Source organism: Pinus tabuliformis, chromosome Q (genome assembly GCF_031772625.1).
Source record: "Pinus tabuliformis cultivar Carrire ecotype Pingquan chromosome Q, CPIR1, whole genome shotgun sequence".
NCBI lineage: Eukaryota > Viridiplantae > Streptophyta > Pinopsida > Pinales > Pinaceae > Pinus > Pinus tabuliformis.
The window spans coordinates 1,231,017,386-1,231,045,086 of NC_142296.1; the positions used below are offsets into that span (position 1 = coordinate 1,231,017,386).

General features: G+C 40.9%; 1 protein-coding gene across 1 annotated transcript in view; it reads left to right on the forward strand.

Moving 5' to 3' along the window:
• LOC149224256 (mediator of RNA polymerase II transcription subunit) overlaps positions 1-27,701 on the forward strand; it is a 428,548-nt gene that overhangs the window by 222,324 nt on the left and 178,523 nt on the right. Inside the window, 3 exon segments of the mRNA XM_089386058.1 lie at positions 21,019-21,189; positions 21,332-21,445; positions 21,643-21,768. Of these exon segments, the coding sequence (XP_089242184.1) occupies positions 21,019-21,189; positions 21,332-21,445; positions 21,643-21,768 (411 nt within the window).

Sequence of the window (27,701 nt, forward strand, 5' to 3'; positions counted from 1 at the left end):
GGACAACCAACTAGCTAGCAACCCTACACATTAGCTTGATGATAATGATATGTCAACTCCTCCACCATCTGCACCAATCATTACACGTCTCACCATTCGAGATTCGTCTTGGATGAAGGCGGGCTACCACTCAATAGGTACTTTGATCATTTTGCAATTATGTGCTTTTATTTAATGTTTTGAACATTTAGTATGGATAAGGGGGTGATTTGGATGATTGTCGAATCTTGACCATAAATTTGTTCTCACCTTACTAGGGGGGTTAATCTTTAGCCCTAGTATAGTGCGACCTCCCTAAGGCCTTAGGGTTAAAGGAGGGGCATTTCTTGGAGGACCTGGATTGAATAGCATGTAAATTCTCCGTTTACCATACTTAAAACTTTCCATGTGACATTATAACCCCTTAATACTATCACCATTCTTTTCGTTCAACTGTCATTAGTTCATTGGGATTTGGCACTCACTTATCCACATCCTTGCGTAGGGATGAAAAATGTTGCATTGGAGGTTGATGCAACTAAAAGAATTGAAAAGCATAATATCGTTGCAAGGAAAAAAAATAAAATCAAAATGCAAAAGATGGTTGGTACATAAATTAGCACGTGGGCAAAAGCCCAAAATGAGCTCTATCCTCCTCATTCAACATCACCTGGTTCTTGAGCTGTTGATGTTCTATCTCATCAAAAGGAACCCTTGCATGACCTAAACTTGATGAGTGATGAACCACCTCATCTTAAGGGGTAAATTAAATGCTATATCAATAGGAGCAAGCTTTGATCCTCGAGCTATGCACCAAAACACAAAGAATTATCAAAAAGAAGTAAAAGGCGCACCAAATGATGTTGATTTTTTGGGTAGCTATAGGGATATTCCCCAACTACACATGTTGGCCCTAAAAGATAATTTGAAAGAATAAATTTTAAATTTAAATTTGCCTCCAAAAGCACAAGTCAACCTAGCATAGTCACGTCACTTGGAAACCTTAAGTCACTATAAAAGGGCATTTGATCTCCTCGTGTGCTCACTAGTCAACAACAAAACATTCTCTCTCTCACACGTACGAAGAAGATTGAGGAAGATGTTGAGATTTCTTAGGAAGACGAAGTTTCAGAGTAGTCAAGTTTAACTAGCATTTGACTAGCTCTGACCTCGCATGTGTGGGTTGTAGTTTTGGACAATTTGACTGAATTTATGGGCAATTTGACTGATTTCTAGGCAAATGCAGAATGACTAGGTTTGACTTGTGTTGGTTTGTTAAAATTGGCATCTGGGGCCAAACTACATGTGGATCACCTTATTTATGGCTTCTGATATTTTTCTTAGATTCCTCTCATCGAGAGTTGTAGGATTGATCTAAAGATCATTCGATTCCGATAAGTATTTATGGAGATATGAATTTATTTTGATTATGGACAAATTGTCAAGGTCGGCCAGCAAAACTTATGTAGGCTTAGAACCCCAACAGTCATGTCTATTCAACCTCAACGTTTGCATATAAATACAAGGAGCATTCTCCTCATTTGGACAATTCAATTCACTCATCTTCTCTCTCTCTCCTATGCATAAAAGGAGCCTCTCTCTCTCTCACACGTGTGGCTGAAAGGAAGACGTCCTAGGGCAAGGAAGACACAGAAAGAAGGACGCTAAGGCAGCATGTCATCTCTTTGACTAGCGTTGACCAAGCGTTGACCTTCCTGAAGTGCGGATTGGGTGTGGTTGCCTCTCCTAGGTAGGCCGCAATTTTGGCACAAAAATTGAGGTGATCTGACCTCTGGTTTGACCGGTATTGAATGCCCTAGTTTAGGGTTGCAAGTTGACTTCAGAAATCTGCAAATCTAAGTTGCATGAAACGTGGCCCTAGGGGTCGTTTCCTCCCAGGAAATGAAACGAAACCCGGAAACGCATACCGTACGGCCTGGAAACGCGTTTTCGGCCGTACTGCCACGTTTCCCGAAACGGAAACGTGGCAGTACGGCCGGAAATGCGTTTCCAGGCCGTACGAGCCACGTTTCCCCAAATTTATGTGTTGTTTTAAATTTTTTTTTTTTTTTTTTTTTTTTTAATTTGTTTTTAAATTTTTTTTAGGTTTCCGGGATGTTCTAGAAACCTATTCTAAAGTTATAAAAGAGCAGTTTGTCTCATTCTCTCATCACACTATTCAGCAAGTCGTTTCTCTTGGAGACTGACAGTTGTTTCAGCTAGGGTGTTTTGAGCAGTGAACAAAGTAGATTTCAGCAGCAGGAGAAAGAGATTTCAGCAGCAAGAGAAAGAGATTTCAGCAGGAGATTTCAGTAGCAGCAGATTTGGCTCAACTACAACCATATTTCTCTTCTCTTCTCTGGCATTTTGGGGTGGTCTCAGCCACAGATAATTAATTTGGGTAAGCCACATTCATTTTTTTAGTTTTTTCTTACTATTTCTTCAATTTTTCTAGGGTTTATGCAGCCAAAAATATGAAAAACGTTTTTTATTGATAGATTTGTTTTTTAAATTTATTTTTGCAGCAGATTTGGCTCAGCTACAGCCATATTTCTCCTCTTTTTTGGCATTTTAGGGTAGATTCAGTCACAAAAAATTAATTTGGGTAAGCCACATTCATTTCTTAGTTTTTTTTTTTACTATTTCTTTAATTTTTCTAGGGTTTATACAGCCAAAAATATGAAAAACGTTTTTATTATTTACAGATTTGTTTTTTTAATTTATTTTTGTAGCAATGGCTTCCAGCGAAAGTGCAGCTGCAAGTTCAAGCCCTAGGGGCAACCCAAGGGCTGAATATTATCCTCTTTGGGGGCATGTGACGAAGCTTCAAAGATGTGGAGGTGGTGGTTCATGGGAATGGCGATGCAATCTTTGCAATAATACGTACAAGGGCTCCTACCCAAGAGTGAAGGCGCATCTATTGCATGGAGGAGGACAGGGGATTTCAGGTTGCACAAAAACATCAGATCCGTTGGCAAGGAGGGCATATCAAAGAGAGCAAGATGAGGCGGATGGTACTAAGAGAAGGCATGATGAGCTTACTCAAGCTCCATCTAACATTGAGCCAAGGATTGTAGTCGAAGCAAGAAAGAGGAGAGCTGATCACACTCAACAACATGAACAACCAGCACCCAAAAATACCAGAGGCCCAGGGGCATCCCCTTCAGTTCAGGATAGCAGAATTGCTAGATTGGTGAATGTGCAAGCAAGAGAAGAAACTGATTCCAGAGTGGCTAGGTGCATTTATGCATGTGGTATCCCATTCAGTGTTGTTCGCTCTCCTCACTGGCAAGATATGATAAGGGCAGTTAACAAAGCTCCTCAAGGGTACAAGGGGCCCAACTATGAGAAAGTTAGAACCCAGCTTCTCAAAAATGAGAAGGACCTTGTGGAGGACATTTTAGTTCCAATTCGTTCTTCCTGGAGTAGCTCTGGGGTTACCATAGTCTCAGATGGTTGGACAGATATGAGGCGCAGACCATTGATAAATATCATTGCCACTTCCCCCAAAGGAGCAATGTTTATCAAGGCAGAAGACTACTCAGGAGAGGTGAAAGATGCACAATACATTGCTGATGTTATTATAAAAGCTATTGAACAAATAGGGCCTAACAAGGTGGTGCAAGTTATCATGGATAATGCACCGGTTTGAAAAGCTGCAGGTTTAATTATTGAGGGGAGGTATGACCACATCTTTTGGACACTATGAATTGTCCATAATCTGAATCTGATCTTAGAGGAGATCGACAACAAAGTTTCCTGGATAAAGGAACTCACAGGGGAAGCAAGGGAGATTATCAAATTCATCACCAACCACCACCAGTCTCAGGCCATATTTCGAGAGTACTCCAAATTGGAGTTGTTAAAAGTTGCTGAGACAAGATATGCCTCAAACTTCGTCATGTTGCGCCGCCTTGTTGAGGTTAAGCATGCATTAGTTTCTATGGTGGTGAGTCAACTTTGGATTGAGTGGAGACAAGCAGATTCAGAGCGGGGATCTATGGTGCGTAGATTGTGCCTTGATGAGGATTGGTGGAGCAAGGTAGATTTCTTGCTAAAGTTCACAACCCCTGCATTTGAGCTTCTTCGGAGTGCTGACACTGACCAACCTTTCTTGGGAGAGGTATATGATGGCATGGATTCCATGGTTGAGAAAACTATGGAAATCATTTCGCAGGAGTCTCCACAACTTTTGTTTGTTGATGATCATTTTGCTGGTTTGATCAAGAAAATCATTGTTGATAGGTGGAACAATTTCAATACACCATTGCACACTTTAGCACATGCTTTGAACCCCAAATTTTATGATGAGGAGCTTATTGCTAAAAGCACTGGGAAGAGGAAGGCACCCCATAAGGATAGAGAGGTGGCTACTGGGGTGAAAAAAGCCCTTATGAGAATGTTTCCTTCTCATCTATAGGGAGGTAAAGGAGGAATTTGCTAGTTTTGCTGCAAATAGATGATTATGCAGATATATCAGCTTTGGAGGAGAGAAGCACCATGAATCCAGTTAGGTGGTGGATTTGTCATGGAGCAAATGGTGTACATTTGCAAAACCTTGCCATTCGTATTCTTTCACAAGTGGCAAGCTCTTCATCAGTAGAAAGGAATTGGAGCACTTATGGTTTTATTCATTCTGTGAAGCGCAATAGGTTGGGCTCACAGAAAGCAGAGGATCTTGTTTATGTGCACTCCAACCTTCGCCTTGCATCTCGTAGGGGTCCAGAATACAACAGTGGTCCTTCTAAAGAAAGGGATGTGGATGCAGAAAATCTTGATTTGGATCTCTCTCTTGCTGCCCTAAATATTGAGGCCGAATCTGATAGTGGAATTGGTGCATCATCTTCTTCAGCACTACCATCAACTGTTGAGCATTGTGCTGCTTCTATTTTTGATGAGGATTGTTATGATGAGGATTAGTCTTTTGTGACTTGTCTCTATAGTTCTTGCAGCCTTATAGTCTTTATTGTACTTGCAGCCTCATATACTAATATAAATAAAGGCTGATTTTGGATTTTCCTATATTTTTATTTTCATTATGTGATCATTCATGACTCATGAGTAAATGTGATGTAAATTTAATCTTAATGTTTAAATGTAATAAATTATAATCATATAATGTAAATGTATCATTCATGCTTTATGATTGCACATATATATAATAATAATTTTTAAATATTTTTAATATATATATATATATATATTATTATATACATTCGCGTTTCCCCGTTTCCAAAATTTGGGGAGGTCGCGTTTCGTTTCGCTTCCCGTTTCGTGCAACTTAGCTGCAAATTGACTGAACTTTTGGGGCTGTTTCTTTAGGCTGTTCGAGGACAAGTTGACCAGAAATTGACCAAGTATTTTAGAGGTCAATTTCAACTAGTTTGACCAAGTTTGACTTTGCTGATCTAGGGTTTGCTGCTGCTGATATAAAATTACAGAATTTAGATTTTGTTCTATTTCTCTCTGCTGAACTATTGAAGATAAAAGAAGATTTGATCAAAGGGTTTCCCCGCATTGGGGTTTGTCCCTAGCTAGCCGCCACATCTTGTGTCTCTTGTCTTGGCTTGTTTTCTGATGATCATTTAATGTTCTATCTGCACTTTACTTAATGTATACGTGATTGCTAATCTGTGGATAATAAGAAGAAAAATAAGTAAACTGCTCTAAGAATAGAACATACCATAATTTAACATGGTATCGGAGCTGAGGTGAAGACAAAGCCCAAGCAAGAGCAAGAGCAAAAGCAATCACCAAAGAGAAGGTTGGCAAGGCTATCTAAAAGAAACCATGGGGTCCTCAAGACGCTTCCTTGCTAAAGACAAACTCCGTGAGAAGTCTGACTATCACGGATGGAAGATGTCTCTCGATTTAACATTAGAAGAGCAGGAAGTATTGGACCATGTGAGAGGCGAGATTTTGAGCCTCCATCAAATGCATCTGTTGTTGCTAGGAACAAATGGACCAAGGGAGAAGTCAAAGCAAGGAAGATCATCCAACACTCTATCGACAAGCGCTTGGTGGCCTATGTTTCCGAGCTGAACACCTCCAAGGAAATCTATGATAGACTGGTGAGTTTATTTAAAGTTAATGATGCAAATCAAGTCTTGTTTCTTAGAAATAAGTTGAAGGAAATTAAGAAGGGAAAAGATGAGAGTATGCAAGCATATTTCTTAAGGATCACCAAGATCAAGAACGATCTTCTATCTATTGGGGAAGTAATTCCTGACAGGGAAATGACACTCACAACTCTTGGAGGATTACTATCTGAATGGTATATATTCAGGACTACTCTTCTCAACAATAACGTAATTCTTGGATTTGAGAAATTAATGGCCAGATGCATTCAAGAAGAAATGAGGATGGAAGAGCAAGAAATGCCCATACTTAAAGGTCATCCCTCGGCCTTTTCTTCTCATACTAAAAGAAGAAACAATTTCGGAGCTAAATTCAAAGGAAAGGCTGGAGCAAAGGGTGGAAGAAAAGGACGATGTTACAATTGCAATAAAATTGGTCACTATGCAAGGGAGTGCCTTGATAAAAGGGACTCACACCGGGACGATGATCAAAATCCCTCTCAAGGCAATCAAAGGAATGGTAGGTCAAATGACAGAGGTAAAAGAAGTGCCGAAAATCAAGGAAGAGGACAACCATTCAAGAAGGCAAGAAATTCCAGGTATGAATCTAACACTGTTAACAGTAAGCAAGATGAATATTATCTACCAGCAACTCTATCTACTATTGCTTGCCCGGACTCGCTGGGAAATTGGCTTATTGATAGTGGTGCCTCAAGGCACTTCACTGGTTACAAAGAAGCTCTCTATAATTTGATAGAGAAGGAAACCAACCTGGAAATTGTTCTTGGAAATAATTCAAAATATCCCGTGAAAGGCATAGGAAATGTCACTCTTCAATTGAATTAGGGTAATACCATCCACTTACAAGACGTATTATATGTACCTGATCTCAAAAAGAACCTGGTGTCCATTTTGGCAATGGAAGACAAAGGCTACAAGGTGGCCTTCACTGATGGCAAGGTATGTGTATGGAAAAAAAACTTTAAAGATGCTTTTACTCTTGGGTTTCAATTTGATTCATTATATCAGGTCGGCGGAAGTTCGCTAGGTGTCATGTCTTGTGACACATCTCTTCAGTCCGAACTATGGCATCGAAGGTTTGCTCACCTTCATTATAAAGCTCTACCCAATGTAAGAAAAATGGTGATCGGGATGCCCAAGTTCAGATTAGAGCAAGAAGGTGTATGTCCAAGATGAGTCGAAGGGAAGCTCAAAAGGGGACCATTCCCCTCAAGCCAAAGCAAGACCTCTGATATATTGCAGTTGGTTCACTCAGACGTATCTGGTATGATGCCTGTGAACTCCTTGGGAGGATATTTATATTACCTCACTTTTACAGATGATTATTCTCGCAAGACTTGGATATACTTCTTGAAAAAGAAGGATCAAGTGTTCTCTTGGTTTCGACACTTCAAAGCCTTGATCGAGAATCAAACTGAAAAGAAGATCAAGATCTTAAGGACTGATAATGGGACTAAATATGAACCCAATGAGTTTCATGACTTTTGCAAAGAGGCTGGCATTAAGAGGGAGACTACTACGCCATATACTCCTGAACAGAATGGTGTGGTGGAAAGGAAGAATCGTACAATTGTGGAAGCTGTACATGCTATGCTCCATGATCAAAGACTTCTGAAGCTTCTATGGGCGGAAGCTGCAAATACCGCCGTATATGTACAAAACCGATGCCCTCATCAAGCATTGGTTTCCAAGGCTCCCGAAGAAATGTTCACCGGTAAGAAACTTGAAGTATCTCATTTTAGAATTTTTGGAAGCCCTGTATATTTTCATGTGCCGAAAAAGAAAAGGAATAAATTGGGTGCATCTGGAAAGAAAGGAATCTTCGTGGGCTATAACGAAAATACTAAGGGCTATAGAATCTATGTAGCTGGTCAAAGGGAAGTCGAGATTAGTCATGATGTCACCTTTGATGAAGATATGGCTCTTAGCAAGGTAGACAATCTTCCTACTTTAAGGGGATCTAAAGAAGTTGACACCGGGGAACCGGAGGAAAAAGATGAGAGGATGCCCAATGTGGAAGAACCTACGGATCCTATTGATCCTCCTCCGCCAGAGCCTTCCTCTTTTAGGAAGAGGCCTTTATGGCTTATGGGGACACTTGATGATGCTGAAGGACACATTGCACCCCCAGGAACCTTTAGTGAAAGTAAGAAGCCGAACAGGTATCAGGGATACTTGACCATCATGAGCACGATCATCCAAAATGAGCCTTCGTCATTCATAGATGCCGTCAAACATCAAGTATGGAAGGATGCTATAACCGAGGAATATGAGTCCATTATGAAAAATGATGTTTGGGATGTGGTTCCCAGACCCCAGGACAAAGCAGTTGTCACTTCAAAATGGCTTTACAAGATAAAGCATGCAGTTGATGGAAGTGCGGAAAAGTATAAGGCTCGTTTTGTCGCTCGTGGCTTCTCCGAGAAGGAAGATATAGTCTATGACGAGATATTTGCACCTGTTGCCCGATATACCACCATTTGCTCGATCATAGCCCTTGCTGCTTCGCAAGGATGGAGCCTACATCAGATGGATGTTAAGACTGCGTTCTTACATGGTTCGATCAAAGAAGAGGTCTATGTGGAGCAACCTGAAGGATTTGAGATTTATGATCGAGAATCTCATGTGTGCAGGTTGAAGAAGGCTTGCTATGGGCTAAAGCAAGCACCTCGAGCATGGTATGAGAGGATCGATAGCTACTTGATGAAGCTGGGATTCACTAGGAGTGAAGCCGACCCTAACCTTTACTTTAAGGTTATAGATGACAAGCCTCTCAGACTGGTGCTATATGTTGACGACCTCTTTCTAACAGGTGCAGACCCTCTCATTCACGAATGTAAGAGGGAGTTGGCTTTTGAGTTCGAGATGAAAGACCTAGGACTTATGCACTATTTCCTAGGACTGGAAGTCTGGTAGAAATTAGGGGAGGTTTTCCTATCTCAAGGAAAATACGTGGTGAAGGTATTGGAGAGATTCGGCATGGTGGACTGCAAGCCCGTAACTACCCCGATGGAGCTTGACTTCAAGAAGTTAAGCAGTAGTGCTGTTGGACCTATTTTACGAAATGCTACCGAGTATCATCAACTCATCAGAGCATTAATGTTCTTGGTGAACTCCCATTCGGATATATGCTTTGCAGTCAACACATTGAGTCAACATATGGTTGAGCCTCACCACTCACATTGGATTGGTGCCAAGAATCTGTTGAGATATCTTCGTGGCACAATCACTCATGGGTTGAGATACACTGCCGGAGATGTGAGACTACTTGGGTATACTGATGCTGATTGGGCAAGTAGTGTGGTGGATCGAAAGAGCACTTCCGGGTGCTGTTTCTCTTTGGGATCTGCCTCGATATCCTGGATGAGCAGGAAGCAGAAGTCAGTGGCTTTGAGTACCGCTGAGGTAGAGTACATTGCTGCTAGCATGGCCTCTTGTGAGGCTGTCTGGTTGCGAAAGCTCTTCAGTGAGCTGTTTGGATTTACATTGGATACCACCATGATTCTGTGTGACAACTGGAGCGGGATCTGTTTATCAGAGAATCCTGTATTTCATGATTGCTCCAAGCATATCGATATCAGGTACCACTATATTCGAGATATGGTGCAGCCAGGAGCAATAAGGCTCCAACATATCGGTACAGATGAACTGGTCGCTGACATTTTGACAAAGCCCCTAGGAAAGGTCAAATTCCTGACTTTCCGAGAACGATTTGGTGTCGTTCATAGACCCTCTTATGAGGGTCGAGTATGATGTATTGAGCTCTGCGAGCTCCAGGGGGGCGCGGGGTACTTCTTGGAGTGACATGTGACCACAGGGCGACTCACCATCCCCTGGTGGTGCACTATGTACATGGTAAAGGTTCAACCTTCCCCCGTGACACCCCGTGGCGATTGTGGAACAGGATGATTAGTTCTCCTGTGGGCCAGGATGATTCGTTCTCCGTGGCGACTCTGGAATAGGATGATTAGTTCTCCTGTGGGCCAGGATGATTCATTCTCCGTGGCGACTGTGGAGAAGGATGATTAGTTCTCCTGTAGGCCAGGATGATTAGTTCTCCGTGGCATCCACTGGACAGGATGATTCGGTCTCCTGTGGACAGGATGATTAGTTCTCCTATCGAGGCATCCTACCCATGCAGTCTGGGACTCATGGGAAGTACCTCTCATTTGATCAATGAGCAGGGAAATGAGGATAGGGACCATAGTAGTATTATCGATGGACGCATCGCTGTATCTACCGTACTCCCTATGCTAGGATGACCTCCATTGATCTGGGATGAATGACACTGATATGGGATCAGTGAGAGTGTTTCGCACTCTGAGACTGACTTCGGGTCAATGGAGGATGGTATGATACATCCTCGATCATTTCTTCTTCTTCATAGTTCGAGTAGAGCATAGTAGAGTGGGGTCAAGTTGTACAGGACAATGCATTTGATGGATCGATAGCAATGACAGTCTGACGGATTGCAGATGAAGTTCTCCCTAGTTGAGAAGGAGTGTTAAAATTGGCAACTAGGGCCAAACTCCATGTGGATCACCTTATTTATGGCTTTTGATATTTTTCCTAGATTCCTCTCATCAAGAGGTGTAGGATTGATCTAAAGATCATCCGATTTCGATAAGTATTTATGGAGATATGAATTTATTTTGGTTATGGACAAATTGTCAAGGTCGGCCAGCAAACTTATGTAGGCTCAGACCAACAGTCATGTCTATTCAACCTCAACATTTGCATATAAATACAAGGAGCATTCTCCTCATTTGGACAATTCAATTCACTCATCTTCTCTCTCTCTCTCCTACGCTTAAAAGGAGCCTCTCTCTCTCTCACATGTGTGGCTGAAAGGAAGACATCCTAGGGCAAGGAAGATGCAGAAAGAAGGACGCTAGGGTAGTAGGTCATCTCTTTGACCAACATTGACCAAGCGTTGACCTTCCTGAAGTGCAGATTGGGTGTGGTTGCCTCTCCTAGGCAGGCCGCAATTTTTGGCACAAAAATCGAGGTGATCTGACCTCTGGTTTGACTGGTATTGAATGCCCTAGTTTAGGGCTGCAAGTTGACTTCAGAAATCTGCAAATTCACTGGACTTTTGGGGCTGTTATAGGGCTGTTTCTTCAAGCTGTTCGAGGACAAGTTGACCAGAAATTGGCCAAGTATTTTAGAGGTCAATTTCAACTAGTTTGACCAAGTTTGACTTTGCTGATCTAGGGTTTGCTGCTGCTGATATAAAATTACAAAATTCAGATTTTGTATTATTTCTCTCTGCTGAACTATTGAAGATAAAAGAAGATTTGATCAAAGGGTTTCCTCGCATTGGGGTTTGTCCCTGGCTAGCCGCCACATCTTGTGTCTCTTGTCTTGGCTTGTTTTCTGTTGATCATTTAATGTTCTATCTGCACTTTACTTAATGTATATATGTGATTGCTACTCTGTGGATAATAAGAAGAAAAATAAGTAAACTGCTCTAAGCATAGAACATACCATAATTTAACATGGTTTCTATGGTTTGTTTGACCAAGTTTGACTAGAAAAATCAGATTTCACTTTTGTTGAATTGAACAATTTCTCCTAAGAAATGATTGTTGGGTGCTTCCCTAGTTAGGTTTTTCCCAGGGTAAATTCTTGGTGTATACTGTGCATGGTTATGCTATTGTGATCTCTACTGTTTCTTTTGCATCACTGTTGAGATTTTGTATGTATAATTGCTTAATGATATATGTGACATATGATGACTTGATTAAGAAATCATTGGAAAGTAATTATGAGATTAGAAGCTCAATTTCTCTTAAGAAAATCAACATTGGATCGAAGCCTACTTGAAAGAGCAGCCATTGAAGTATCCTGAAGGAGCCAAGATTGGGAAAGTTTGAAACCAACTTTTTTCAAGGTATTCTACTAGGGCTTGTTTTCGCACAACTAGCATTAGCCCTTATCATTTCAAATACCAATCATACATTTCAAAGATCATCTTGATGAGGTTCTGTTTGAGATTGAAAGGAGGGTTGAATCCCTAGTTCGAACTATGTTTGTGATTGAAAGGAGGTTTGAAGCCCTCATTTGAGTCCTGTTGTGATTGAAAGGAGGACGTAAGCACTAGTTCGAGTTCTGTAGCCCTAGTTCAGGGTAGAAAGGCCTCAGACCTATAATCAAGAAGGCTGAAAGGCCTCAGGGTATGGACAGACTAGGATGTAGGCCTAGAAGTGGGGGCCGAGAGGCCTCAAAAGATTATGGAACAAATCCAAGGTTCCTCAGACTGTGGAAAGGCCAATGAGTTGGTGGTGGAGACCGCCGTTTGTTGTAAAGCATCTATTATGAAGTTTGTAAGCAACTATGTATATAGGGCACTGAAATGAACCTTCCTTGTGAGTTAATGAGGTATTTGATAGAAGATGCCTTGTATATGCTGTTGAAGTTAAAATTGTATTGGCTGAGATATGTTGCTAGGGTCTTGCCAGAACAAATTGGTATATGGCAAAGTTTTTCAAGCATTTGAGATATGATCAAGTTGATTTGATTCAAGAAAGTTACTCCAGAGCCAGAGGGAGCTGAGGAGAAAGGCTCTCTCATATAAAGCAAGAAAATTCATAACACTTGTGCTAAAGTATGAGCCCTTCTTGGAAGAGCTGGTAGACTTAGGGTTTGTAAACCCTAGAAAAGAATTGAAGGTTATGATTTAGAAAGCCCTAGGGTTTGTGGATAAAACCCTAGAGCTAGACCTAGAGTGTTAAAAATCGATGAATCCGTTGAATGAAGAAACCCTAGCTCATACAATTCATGCAAGGAAGGAAAGGAAAGTAACATGCATTAATAGCTGATGAGGAGGAGGATGAACATTTCTAGGTTAATGAGATTGCAAATGGATTTCAAGGATTTCTACTAGAAGCCAAGGATGAAGAGGGAGTTGACAATTCCCTAAAATCCTTAGATCAAAACATAAGTGCTTCATATCTTTCTTCCTTGATTATTACTTTATTGGTCAACTTCTTGTCTTTGTATCTTTTTGCTTGGTTATAATTGTTTTTCCATGGCATCCTAATGAGGTTTGTAGGTACATTGTGAAGGCTAGCAAGGCTCTGGCAGTAGATGGAAGCATCGAGAAGAACAAAACAAAGTTTGTGGCATGAGGATTCTCCTAGGATCGAGCATAAATTCAACAAGAGTGATTCATGTTTGAGAGGGAGAAATTGTACAAACATCTAGAACTATGCAAGATGACCAGAAGAGCTCCTAGTTTAGAGGGAGTAGACAACCAGGTATTTGGAACAAGGTTAGTTGGGAGCGGGGAGCAACATTTTCAAGCACTGCTGGTTTGGGAGCGAATTGAGAGCGGATTTTTATATGATATATATTTTTATATATTTTGGCGCATATATGTCAACAAAAGCATGTAGAATGATGAATTAGATATAAAAAACATAAAAACATGGATTGGACCATATAACATCAATCATCTAGAAGTTATAATCTTCATCAACCACATCCACAAGTTAGTAACATACAACATATTGAGTCATGATTCATCAATCTTAAAGTTTCAAGCTTTCAAATCTCAATATATAACATTTATCATCATTGATCACTAAAGTTGTACTTTTAACCATTACCATTACCAAGTAACCAAACTATAACAAAAAATATCTAACATGAAATGAAATGTTTCAACTTTCAACTTTCACAAAGCATCATATTCATAATTCATTACCAATGAGTTATAATTGCCAACTTCAAACTTCAAACTTAAACTGTCATATATTGTTTACAAAAAATATCATAATAAATATGAAAGAGTCAACAATTATAAAAACTACTAGAAACTAGAAAAGACAAGTAAATCTATTATCTATTGCTTCCTCTTGCCGCCACGAGAAATGTCTAATTTCTGAGAAGGTCATGGTGGTCTACTACTACTGGGAGTCTCCTCCTGCATAGTTGGACGACCAGAACCAAAATCTACATGCCCTCCACGTGAGGGTGTAGATGGAGGTGGCGGCAACGAAGGCAAAGATGTTGGGACTCTAGCACTACTACTGGATGGTGGGGGTGGCATGGTTGGTGTTGCTTCGTATCATCATCTGAAGTTTTGTTTGCAATTCTTCTACCATCCTCCAAATTATCTTCCTTTAGGTTGTTGTCCCAAGTTTTATATGATATATCCTCACAATAATGAGTCAACAACCTCAAGTTGTAGTGCACATAAACCAAGCTTTCTACCCGGTTTTCATCGAGTCTGTTTCTTCTCAGATTATGGATGAAGCTGTAGGTGCTCCAACACCTCTCTGCAGAAGAAGTATTTACAACCCGTGAGAGCACTTTTTTTGCCAATCTAGTAATAACTAGTAAATCTAATCTTCGCAATCTTCAATAGCTCCAAACTTGAGTGACTGCGGAAAAGCCCATGGGTATTGCTATGATTTGTAATAAATTTTATCGTTTTTTTGCCTCTTTTGTACAAATCACCAATCCATTTGTATTGAGGGTTTTTGTTCTTAATAATATCATGCATCAAAAGGTTCATTGTGTGAACCAAACACCTAGACCAAAATATGTTGGGGTATGTATCCTCAATAATTGCTCCTGCTTCCTTACAATTAGAAGCATTATTAGTGATGATTTGGATGACATTCTATGGGCCAATACATTCAATTGTTTGAAGTAATGGTTCTGCAATGTTGATGGCGGTCTTGAACTTTTCTGAGTAATCATATGCTGAAAGGAAGATTGCACCACCTTTAGACACAACAAGAACACTTATCAATGGCTTTCCTTTTACATTTGTCCATCCATTAGATACAATGGATACCCCATGCTCATTCCAAGAACTTGTCATTTGAACCAAAGCATGTGCTATTTTTGCTTTTTCATGATCATGTCCCACGGTTCTAGCCCTGTCATACCCATAGCTCTTGTATCCTTTGGGGGCATTATTAATAGCAAAAACCATTTCATGCCAATAAGGTGAGTGAAGAACACTGAATGGCATTCCACATGCATAGAGAAACCGATTTTTTTTTGAATCCACATCATTCCTACACCCTCCATCAAGAAAATCTGATAGGGTTCTATGCCTTAAAGGGATGTTTGTTCCTATGCCTCCATATCCACTTCCATGGGAGGATACTGATGGAGTTCTTTGCCTATGTGATTGTGGGCTATCATGTTCAAAATCACCCTTTGATCTTTTAGATTTATGTTGAGCTTCCTCCTCTTCCCTTGTGTATTTGGATCTTTGATGTTTTGCCACACTTACACAAGTTTTGATTCCTATTTGTTTACCTCCATCCCATGGCATTGTCCCACATAGGTGCTTTTAGACATGGGTGTATGAACCTGTGTAATTGCTTTTTGCAAAGGAGGCATGTAAATTTAGTGGTTCCACCCCCTTTCCCTGCTTTAGGCCTAGAAACATATTTCCACAATGAGGTTTGGTTTGCTTTCGTTTTTGTGCCCTCATCTCCACTCTCCTCTTCCTCCTCAACAAGGTACTCCTCCTCTCTAGGGGTTTCAAATCCATCACTACACACTTCATTATCTTCATCATGATCAATCATCCTTCTACTCTCCAACACCATAATAACAAAAAAAAGGAACCAACATCAAGAGAATGCCAAGCCATATAGCCATGATGTTTGAAGTTTTGATTCTTTGAACTTTGGTGGAGTTATAGTTTCTTGCTTGCAATAAAATGGAGGAATGGGAATGGGAAAGAGAGAAGAGAAAATTTTCATTTAACAATGAACATATAAAAGATACAAATGCTAGATTAGAGTCAAGATCCTACCTCTTTGGCCTTCAATCCCAAGCTCCCTAAGATCCTAAGCAATCCTCTCAATCTTTCTCTTAATCTTCCTCCTCAACTCAATCCCTAATTCCAAAAGCCCTCTCTTGCTCTCTCAATGTGCAAATGGTGAATTATGGGAGGGGAGGAGGGCCTTTTATTTCTTTTGGCCCTTCCCCTCCCTCCCTTTCCCGCAACGCCACCGCCCAATTCGACCATGGGGAGCGATTTTTTGAAGGTAAGAGCAGTCAGGAGCGACTGCTCCCGCCTTCAAAAAATCACTCAAGGAGCGACGACTCCCTTGGTCTCTCTCGAAAAACCTGGGAGCGATTTTTTTCCACAGGAGTGCGCTCCTGAAGTTTGCTCTTGAGTCGCTCTCGAGCAAAGCGCGTTTCAGGAGCAGGCTTGGGGAGGGGGGTGCTCCCGCGCAACCCTGGTTTGGAAGGATGGCATGATGGAGGTATATTAGTCCATCATGAAGAATGATGTGTGGGAAATTGTGTCGAGACTTGAAGGGAATTCAGTGGTGACTTCCAAGTGGATCTACAAGATCAAGCATGCAATAGATGGCAACATAGAGAAGTACAAAGTGAGATTCATGGCAAGAGGGTTCTCCTAGAAAGAGGGAGAGGACTATAAAGAGACATTTGCTCCAGTTGCCAGATTGAAAAAGGCTTTGTATGGACTCAAGCCAGCACTTAGGGCATGGTATTCTCGGATTGATGGATACATGTCGAGTCTTGGTTTCACCAAGCATGATGTCGATCCCAATCTTTACTACAAGGTTGTTACAAGTGAGCCTGTAATCTTGTTGTTATATGTTGATAACTTGTTTTTGACAGGAGAAAAAATTCTTGATGATCAGTATAAGAGGGAGTTGACCTCTGAGTTTAAGATGAACGATCTAGGTTTGATGCATTACTGCTTGGGATTAGAAGTATGGAAAAAGTTGCGTGAGACCTTCGTTGGTCAAGGGAAGTATATTATTTTGATCCTTCAAAGATTTGGGATGATGGACTGCAAGTCCATGGACACTCCTGTGGTGTCCAATTTGAAGAAGTTGAGAGACTCTGATTTAGATTTGGTGGATCCCTCTATATACTATTGGTTCATTGGATCCTTGATGTATCCGATTAAGACCAAACCTAATATTTTCTTTGCAGTGATCACTCTGAGCCAGTTCTTAGTGGAATTGAGACATGTACATTTGATTGCGACAAAGCATGTGTTGAGATATTTGTGTGGTACAATCAGTTATGGTTTGAGATATGTCTCAAATACTGAATTACAATTGCAGGGATAATGAGAGTTCGATTGGGCAAGTAGTGTCGAAGACAGGAAGAGCACATCAGGATGTTGCTCCAGTTTGGGTTCTGCTATGATATCCTAGATGAACAGGAAGCAAACATCTGTCAGACTCAACACTGCAGAGGTTGAGTATATTGTAGCTAGTTTGGTGAGTTGTGAAGCAATGTGGCTTCACAACCTACTCGTAGGATTGTTTGATTAGGTCTTGGAGACGATCATGATACATTTTGACAATCAAAGTTGGGTGAAGCTTTTGAAAAATCCAGTTTTCCATGATATGTTGAAGCACATTCAGATCAAGTACCATTACATTCAAGACATGGTACATAAGGGAGCAGTGAGGTTCCAATACATTTCTACGGATGAGTAGGTTGTTGACATTCTCACAAAGCCTTTGCCTAGGATGAAGTTTTTATACTTTAAGGACAAGCTTCGAGTGGTTGAGAATGCCTCCCTTGTTGAGGGAGTGTTGATGTTGTAGCATCAAGGGAAAATATTCTCCCTAGGTTAAGGGTATTGACCGGGTGGCATGTAATGTGGCTAGGGAGATTGGCCCAGAGAGCATGAAGGCCCAGAGTGCTCCCTCTGTTAGAAGGTTCCCATATTGCCAAGGGTTACTTGGCTAGTGTGTAGAGTGAATGCCTCATAGCATTAGGCAAGTATTTTTACCATTCAAGTATAATGTCACGACATGAGGGAATGATAAATAGGCCCAGGGTTTCACCATTGGTCAGGGAGAATTGACCTTGTTCCAAGTGATGACTTGGTTGGTTGGTGACCCAAGACTAGTTTTGTTTTACCCTGGTTAGCTTGTACTTGACCATGTTGCCAAAGGGTATTTTGCTAGTGGGTGACTAGATTCTTTATATGATGTTGACGCAGGATGCTTTCCACATAGTTCTGGAATGGAACATGAACTGGATGGATATATTAACATAGCAAGCTCATTCAATCTTTTCTTGGGATGGGGAGATTTTTCAACAAAGTGGAAATCTCAGGAAGTCAAGGTGAATACCTCCCTAGCTAAAAAGGAGTGTTGATTTTTGGCTAGTTTCTAGAGGTATTCCCTAACTACCCAAGTTGGCACTAAAAGAGAATTTGAAAGGAGAAATTTTAAATTTAAATTTGCCTCCAAAAGTACGAGTCAACCCAACGTAGTTACACCACTTGGGAAACCCTAAATCACTATAAAAGGGCATTAAATCTCCTCATTTGCTCACTAAACAACAAAACATTCTCTCTCTCACACGTGCAAAGAAGATTAAGGAAGAGGCCGAGATTTCTGAGGAAGAGGAAGTCTTTGTGCAACCGAGTTTAACCAACATTTGACTGGCTTTGACCTCGCATGTGTGGGTCATAGTTCTAGTTAGTTTGATTGACTTTTGGGTAGGTGTAGCAAGGCTGAATTTCGACTTGTCTGAACATGTTTGACCTGTTTTGGTTTTTGTTGTTTGTTTTATCAAGTGTGATTGGAAAAATCAGATTGTACTTTGTTGAATTGAATAATTTCTCCCAAGTAAAGATCCCTGGGTTATTCCCTGGTTAGGTTTTTCATAGGGTAAACTCTTGGTGTCTACTGTGCAGGGCTATTCTATTGCGATCTCTATTGTTTCTATTGCATTACTGTTGAGATTTTGTATGTATAATTGCTTAATGATATATGTGACATAAGATGACTTGATTAAGAAATCATTGGAAAGTAATTATCAGACTAGAAGATCAATTTCTCTTAAGAAAAACAACAGATGGGTGGAAAAAGCAGTTTGAGCAGGGTAACTCATGCATCCATGATTGCTTCTTCCTTTACATCTATACACTCAAGATGTGGACTCCCATTAGCCAGTCCCCTATCCATGGCACTTGGCCATGAAGTCTTTCCCCTTCATTACCACTCACTTACACTGACACCTACTAATTGAAGTGTTAACCTTAGAAATGCCATCTCTTCTTGGGTGTTGGAAGCACCTAATAGCATTTACTGCTTGGCCACTCCTACAAAGGTAGGGAACACCTTTACGGGACTTGGTTTGGTTAGATATTTTAAGGTGATCCCAATTTGAAGTATTTTGGGCCAAACCTAAATTATTTAAAAAAATAATGATTTATTGATGGGGCACCCTAATTTTCAGCCTTGGGCCCTACTTATTTTACTTAAATTTTTAACATTACCATTTCAAGATTTTTTGAGAGTGGTTCCAACCTCATTGGATGTCATATGGAGAAAGTAGAATTTCATATCCACTCAAAAGCCAGCAGACTTTAACAATTTTTAGGATTTTAGGATTGGGGGGATTGCAATGCTTCCTTTGGATTGTCTAATGTATGAGGGTATGGAACTAGCATTTTATCAAGTGCTACAAACCATCTATGTAGCTTGATGTTAGTGGCATTGATTGTTGAACTCCTCTATCATGATCCTAGTAAAAATGTACCCGTCACTCAAACAAAATCTGGATTTGACATGTTAAACTTTTTCTCTCTTATTTTGTTGCTTAAGGGTGATATTGATGGTGAGGATCCCAATATAGACAATGATTTCGATGATATGTAGGTATTTGTTGTAGCATGATTTTCTTGGGCCATGGCCCTTGCCTCATTTATTCATGAATTTGTATCTTTATTCTAAATTATAATGTTAAAACTTAAATGCTTTCTTTCAAAGTTTCAGTATGAATTTTGAAGCTTAAGGGTGATATTGATGGTGAGGATCCCAATATAGACAATGATTTCGATGATATGTAGGTATTTGTTGTAGCATGATTTTCTTGGGCCATGGCCCTTGCCTCATTTATTCATGAATTTGTATCTTTATTCTAAATTATAATGTTAAAACTTAATTCTTTATTTCAAAGTTTCAGTATGAATTTTGAATATATATATAGCATGTTTACACATTTCCTGATTTTTTGCGGGTCACATTTCTAGCGCGTTCCCATTTCAGATACATGTTTTTGTTTCCCCATACCATGTAACTTAGGTATATATAGCATGTTTACCCATTTCCTGATTTTTTGGGGGTCACATTTCTAGCGCGTTCCCATTTCAGATACATGTTTTTGTTTCCCCATACCATGTAACTTAGGAATTTTCTTGTACTATAAGAAACTTAATAACAAATGACATATAAACTGATTGTTTGTTATTCTATCTTGTCACATCTTATTTTGAAAAATCCATGGACCTTTTATGGATAAATGTTGTTCTTTTTTTATATAATAATACATTATTATGAATGAATATTATTTACATTGGTTATTGTTTACTGTAGGTATATGTCTTGATCATATGAAATAGTTTTATGTTATTTTGTAGTGGCCATTTGGCTCATCCTTGCGTATCTTCAGCTAATTCCTCAATGAAATATTTCTCTCTTTCATGTCATTCTTGTTTTGTAGCATATTTGCAGGAGTCTCCTTATGTTCCACTGGGAATTTCACATAAGTGGCATAAGCTTGAGGGGCCTAATTTTCTGTAGGTTGTATAATGAGATTTACAAGTTATAACCTTTCCCACCTTTGATGCAAGTTGGAATTTTGCAATTGTCTTATATAATAAGGGTATCATTATTTTTTTCCCTGTTAGTGTAGTAGATGGCTAAGTCTGCATTATATACTTGGAGAAAATTGAGCCATGAAAACTAAGTAATCTACAAATCCAATATGGTGGATTGTATAGCTCGCATGTTAAAATATGGGATAATCCCATGAATTCTGTATCCTTGCCTAGATCATCATAAGCAGTAATAATTGTAGATTAAAGTTCTTTTCATGTGAATCTAGAAAGCAGCAATGAGTTGCAGCATCCACTCAATTTCTTAACATTGGGTTTTAAATTGTGGTGTCATTTTGGCAGACAGAGGCAACGGTTTTAAACCAGTGTAGACAACTGCTCTCTCTTTCTGATGAACCTGCATATGTAGTGACATACATCAACCATAGCTTTCCTCAGCACCGGCAATATCTTTGTGCTGGGGCTTGGATGCTGATGGATGGTCACCCCGAGGGCATCAACAGTGCAAATCTTGTAACTTGATCAACCATTGCTTTGATTTGATTTTTGTATCTTCTTGTCAGCATGGCATTTGAGATAGTCATTTTGTAATTGATACATATAATAAGTTAAGGAGGCCATGAAAAAGTAATTTAATTGTACCTTTGACATGCAGGGGCGAGTTTTGAAGGAACTCTCCCCAGAGGAAGTTACGTCTAACATATATACCATGGTGGATGTCCTCCTCCACCATATTCAACTGCAACTAAAACATGGCCATCTCTTACAGGTGATATTTTATGTAAAGGTGCACTCTTTTATTATATATAATGCAAATTCATTATTAAGCTCAAGGTTCAGTAATTTTTACTTTTTGGCATTTGTATGGGAAACATTTGTGAACTTTTATATGATTGCAAGGTCAACTCATCTTTCAGTTTCCAAGGCTATTTGATGTTGATTATTTCTTTTCTAAACTAATATCAGGATCTACTTTTAAAGGCCAGTGCTAGTTTGGCTTTCTTGATGTGGACTCATGAGCTGTTGCCAACAGATATTGTTCTTTTGGCTCTTATTGACAGAGATGATGACACTCATGCCTTGCGCCTTGTGGTATGTTCTGGAACAAGTCTTGATCTGGTGAATTGCCTAATTAACTGCATAATTTTTTTCTGGAATCTCTATGCTGGTTACGTAAAAGTATATTAGACACTGTAGATGGCACTGCATTGATTAAAGTTCTGAATCAAAAGTAGGAAGAACTAGTAGCAAGCAATGGACGGATGTCTGTAAGCATCTGAATGATTATTCCAAGTAGCTTTGTTATTGATATTTGGGATCATGAAATGTGAGAAGGTGACTAACTCATGCCCTTGCATATATTTTATGTTAATCTATTAATTTAAGAGGGAAACTATCCCACAATATAGTCATTTTTGTGTGTCCTTCCCAATTCCTGTGGTTGTATTATATTTTCAATATGGAACTCTCTTGTTTTGACTATTCCTGTGGTTGTATTATATTTCCAATATGGAACTCTCTTGTTTTGACTATTCCTGTGGTTGTATTATATTTCCAATATGGAACTCTCTTGTTACGACTAAAAGAAAGGTTGGAGAAAATATAGTAGGGACTTGTAACCCTTTGTTAAGTAGTGACAAGAGGAGTTGTCCTACCACGTGAGAGGTGGGGAGGGAAGAACCTCAATCCCCTCTATGCACTTAAACATCCTAATGTGTGCATGTATATATATATCTATCTAATCCGAACACTCTGGGACAGGGGGACTGAGGGGACAGGGAGATGAGTTTCGAGGGTTGTTGCAAGTTCCCCGTGACAGAAAAATATAAAAAATTGAAGATTTGCAAAAGAAAATCGAAAAATCATTCGAAACTCTGCAAAAAAACTTCCTAATGTTGATTTTTCAAGAGAAATCTGATCTTCTAATCTGATAATTACTTCACAGTGATTTCTTATGCAAGTTGTCTTATGCCATCTACATCGTTAAGCAATTATAAATAGAAAATCTCAAAAGTAATGCAATAATGAGAGTAGGAACATAAAGAGGCAGCCAAACACAAAGACAATTTTACCCTGGGAAAACCCTAACTAGGGAAAAACCCAGCAATCTTTTCTTAGGAGAAATTGCTTAATTCAATGAATGTGCAATCTGATTTTTCCGAGTGAAACTAAGTCAAACTGACCACAATTCTAGCACCAGGTCAAACCTGGTCAAACTGCCCAGAAACAGACCGAATTTTGCCCTCTTGAACCTCCACAGAAATTTGGTCAACTCTGCCCAGAAATATGTTGTAAAATGTAACTAGGTTCGGTCTTCATAATGACCTGTAATTATTATCTTTGTAAATGATGAAATGAAGAGAATAAAATTATTTTTGTAATACCTTGCTTCATGTGTTTCATGAGCAAGAGGTTTATTTTAGATGGCTCTAATTGAGAGCCTTAGGATTTTTCAAAGAGTCAATGTCATGTATAAAGATATGTCAAATGTAACCTAGCAAATAGCCCTCCAACGACAAGCATACAGTCCTCTTCCTCTGTCGGCCTGCAGGATGAAATAATATCTCATGTCGGCTCACTCAAGAAGACACCTATTTGAAGTATCATGTCGGCTTATAAATTTGCACCAACAACTATAAATAGGCACCTCGGCCTATTCCTCAGAAGCAGAATTTCAGAAGTTCTCCTCTGAAATTTTCGGATGACTGTGACTAAAGAAGAAGTTCGGGTTACCAGTGATACACAACCATTTCAGTGATTCGGTGAAGGCCACAGTTCAGTAATTGGTAAGGGAATTTGGATCCCTGTGAGTTCCAGGTCACAGTAACAGCAAAAGAGTATCAAATTCAGATGTCAAGTTCGGATAAAAGAAGAAGGGACAGCGAGGAAGAGATGAAGGGAAAGTAAAGGGCTAATTGTTGGAATTTCTAAGTTTAACCCGTTAGAAATTCTACCTGTACTATCTGGTTTATTTCTTCCTACTTGTTTAATTACTTAACAGGTTATTTACCATGTAAATACTGAAAATAAACACAAGTACAGTATTAACATCTACAGATCATCAATTGAAAGAGAACAAGCACACAAGTGACACCATTATTTTTGGACCAATTTCCCCAGAAAAACCCAATGCAGGAAAACCGGTGCAGCTAGTCAGAGGGTTATATTATTATGCAGTTTATCAGAGTGCAACTGGGTACCTAAACTGGCTCACCCGACAGAGAAAAATATACGGCAGCAATACCTCTATATCTGGAAACAGGTATTCAGAAAACTTGTCCCACGAAACCCTCTTCGGCACAATTGAAACACAATGCTCGTCCTTTTGGCCACTGTGTCAGCCCTCTGCTGACACGCGTCAGCCCTAGGACCCTCTGCATTAGCCCTCTGGGGCACTACGCAACCTCTGGAGGGTTCTACGTCACTCCCTCTGCCGTCTGCGTGGATGACGTAGTCTCTCTAGGCTTTGCGCTGCCTCTGCTGGGCTCTGTGTACCTAGACTGCCTGCTGCTTTGGCTGTCTCTGCTTCTGCGCTGGTCTGTCAGTATCGTCTCTGCCTCTTTGCCTCATACTCACTGCCCCTCGCTACTGATCACTGATTCAACTTTGCTTAGAAAACCCGCTCTAGCAAAGTGAATGACTGATCACTTTGGTGTGTTCTCCAACTAACCCTCAAGCCTCCTCTTATACTTTTCTCGTTGGTCCTTCAATGGCTGAGATTAAATCTCTAATCAATGGCTAAGATTAGATTTGGCTTGATTCGTGACTTTTGGAACCTTCTAACCCAGTTTTATATTAATACCTATTAATATTTTATTTTTCCTAAGTTTAGACTTAGGAACTCCATTAAAATATTAATTATTTTAATATCTCCCAAATCGGGTACAATTTGTCCAAACCATTTATGGGTCTTGGATATCTCATGTGCTTTAGCCCCTCCACCAATTTTCATGGCTAGAGCACATTTGATGCTACCCCAATCAACACTCCCTCTTAGCAAGGACTGTGCTCTAGTAATACTCCACATTGAGCATTACCCCGATCATTTGGCACTGGTCCCTGTGCTGATGCTAGGCCTCCCCACCCAACATCCTCTGCACTGCTGCATCCTGTACTGCTGCCCATGGCCCTGCCACTGCCACTGCCACTGCCACTGCTGCATCCGTACAACAGCTCCCTCTACATCCGTGCTACTGCTGGTCCATCCTCTTAGCACTGCATCTGCACTGCATCCCCTCTCATCATGCTGCATCGTGCTACTGCATACTGCTATTGCATTGCAACTCATTTACTGAAAAGTAAGTAACTGATCCAGCCAACTCTAACATCCCTGTTAGACTAGAAACACTCCTGATGCTGAAGCTCCCTTTGCTGCTAACAAGTGCTCCCTCTACTGACCTCTGCGCTGCTGCAACAACTCCTTGCATCTCGCACTGTTGCACACCTCTCTATGCCATCATGCACTGGTGCAACACTCCCGTGCCTCTCGCACTATTGCAACATGCTAGCCTCATGCTATCCCGGGACTCTTGTACTGTAGCACTCTCTGCGTTCCATCTGCATCTGTCTCTACTGACATCCGCCAATCTTGCTACTCCTCTTTGGGGCTCCCATAGCAAGGTATAATCGAAGAGGTTGGGGATCCTGCCCCTCATCGCCTGTAGTCCTCCTGACTACAGCTCGATGTCTCCCCACTTCTTCTCAAGTGGCACATGAGCACTCATGGCACAATCTTCCTCCTCCTCGACTTCTTTCTCCGCCTTTGCAGGCGCTGCCTTCGAGTTCGAAGCCTCTCCCTTACTCTTCTTCCTAGGACACTGGTTCGCAAAATGACCCAGTTCCCCACAATGGAAGCACTTGACCTTGGAGAGGTCCTTCTTCTTCCTCTTCTCTTGCTTTCCCGCAGATACTAGAGTCTCATCCTCTTCTTCCTCCTTCTTGATTTTGACCCCTTTGCCGCTACTCCCCGCCTTGGTCCGCTGTTTGATCTCTTCTTGACGAGGAGCCACCCACAGTTCTTCCCAGTCTGGAAGACTCGTCCTGCGCAGTATGCTCTGGACAAATACATCCCAATCCTTGGAAACTGTGTTGAGTGCGGTCCTCACCATCAATTTCTCATTCGGCGTGGCCTCTATGGAAGTTAGTTGGTCACGGATCTCCTTCAAGAGACCAAGGAAGACATCTATCTGCTCTCCCTTCTGCATCCTGTATGCCCTTAGCTGATTCTCCAGGAGCATCTTCCTCTGCACGCAAGTATGCTGGTACAATGTCTTCAAAGCATCCCACATCTCCTTTGCCGTTTCCTTCTCGGCAACATGTAGTACCACATGATCCTTGACCCCATCAAGGATGATGCACTTAGCCTTCGCCATTGCCTCCTCGTACCTTTCATTAGTTACCGGGTCAACTGGGACAACTATCACTCTCTTGACGAAGCCCTTAAGGCGATCTCTGTCTAGAATGGACAAGATCCTGGCCTTCTAGACCACAAAGTTGGACGCTCCGTCCAGCGTATCCTGATCTCTCAGCCCATTCATGGCCATCTCGCTGCTCTTCTTTCGACTCCTCCGAGTCTCTCTACTTCCCTCCTAGAAGTCCTCTATTCGATTCCTGCTCAGTCTCTCAACTTCTCGTCTAGAAGTTCTCGGTTCGACTCCCTCTGAGTCTCGATTTCCCTTCTGGAAATCCCTCTGCCAACGTCAAGTTTCCCCACTTCGATCGTCTGTGCAGCTGCACCATTGATCCAGATTCCTGGGCTAGAAATCTGGCTCGGCAACAACTCCCTCCACCTTGGTTTTGCCCTGTTAGGTACTGTTCTGACAACAGTACCCCACCAGCTTCGCTCCGCAAATTTCCCACAGCCTCCTATACCCCAGCAACTTAAGGATTGAGCCACTTGGCTTTGCGTAATCCCGACATCGGCAAATCAGCTCCCCGAGCCAACTGCATCAGCGCTCTTGGCCTTTGCATGGCTCTGCGTGAGCCTGATACTGCCTCCCTTAGCCTCTTTGCTGCCTTTCTTTGGCCCAGAATGATGACGCAGTCCCTTTGCGTCACTCCTTCCGTTGTCGCTTTCTACAAGGATCATCGCTGTCACTTGGGACAATTGAATCTACTGCAAATGCTCTGCTCGGCTGATGCCTTCAATTTTCTTGTGATCTGCAACCATGCTCTGATACCATGTTGGAATTTCTAAGTTTAACCCGTTAGAAATTCTTCCTCTACTATGTGGTTTATTTCTTCCTACTTGTTTAATTACTTAACAAGTTATTTACCATGTAAATACTGAAAATAAACACAAGTATAGTATCAACATCTACAGATCATCAACTGAAAGAGAACAAGCACACAAGTGACACTGTTATTTTTTGGACCAATTTTCCCAGAAAAACCCAATGCGGGAAAATTGGTGTAACTATTCAGAGGGCTATATTATTATGTAGTTTATCAGAGTACAACTGGGTGCCTAAATCGACTCACCCGACAGAGAAAAATATGCGGCAACAATACCTCTATCTTCGGAAACAGGTATTCAGAAAACCTGTCCCACGAAACCCTCTCCGACAAAATCAAAGCACAACACTGGTCCTTCTGGCCACTGTGTTAGCCCTCTGCTGACCCGTGTCAGCCCCAAGACCCTCTGCGTCAGCCCTTTGAGGCACTGCGCAGCTTTTGGAGGCTTCTACGTCACTCCGTCTGTGCTCTGCGTGGATGACGCAGTCTCTCTGGGCTCTGCGCTGCTTCTGCTGGGCTTTGCGTAGCCTGGACTGGCTGCTGCTTTGGCTGTCTCTGCTTCTGTGCTGGTCTCTCAGTATTGTCTTTGCCTCTTTGCCTCGTACTCACTGCCTCTCACTGTTGATCACTGATTCAACTTTGCTTAGCAAACCCGCTTTAGCAAAATGAATGTCTGATCACTCTAGTGTGTTTTCCAACTAACCCTCCAGCCTCCTCTGATACTTTTCTCGTTGGTCCTTCAACGACCGAGATTAAATCTTTAATCAACGAGTAAGATTAGATTTGGCTTG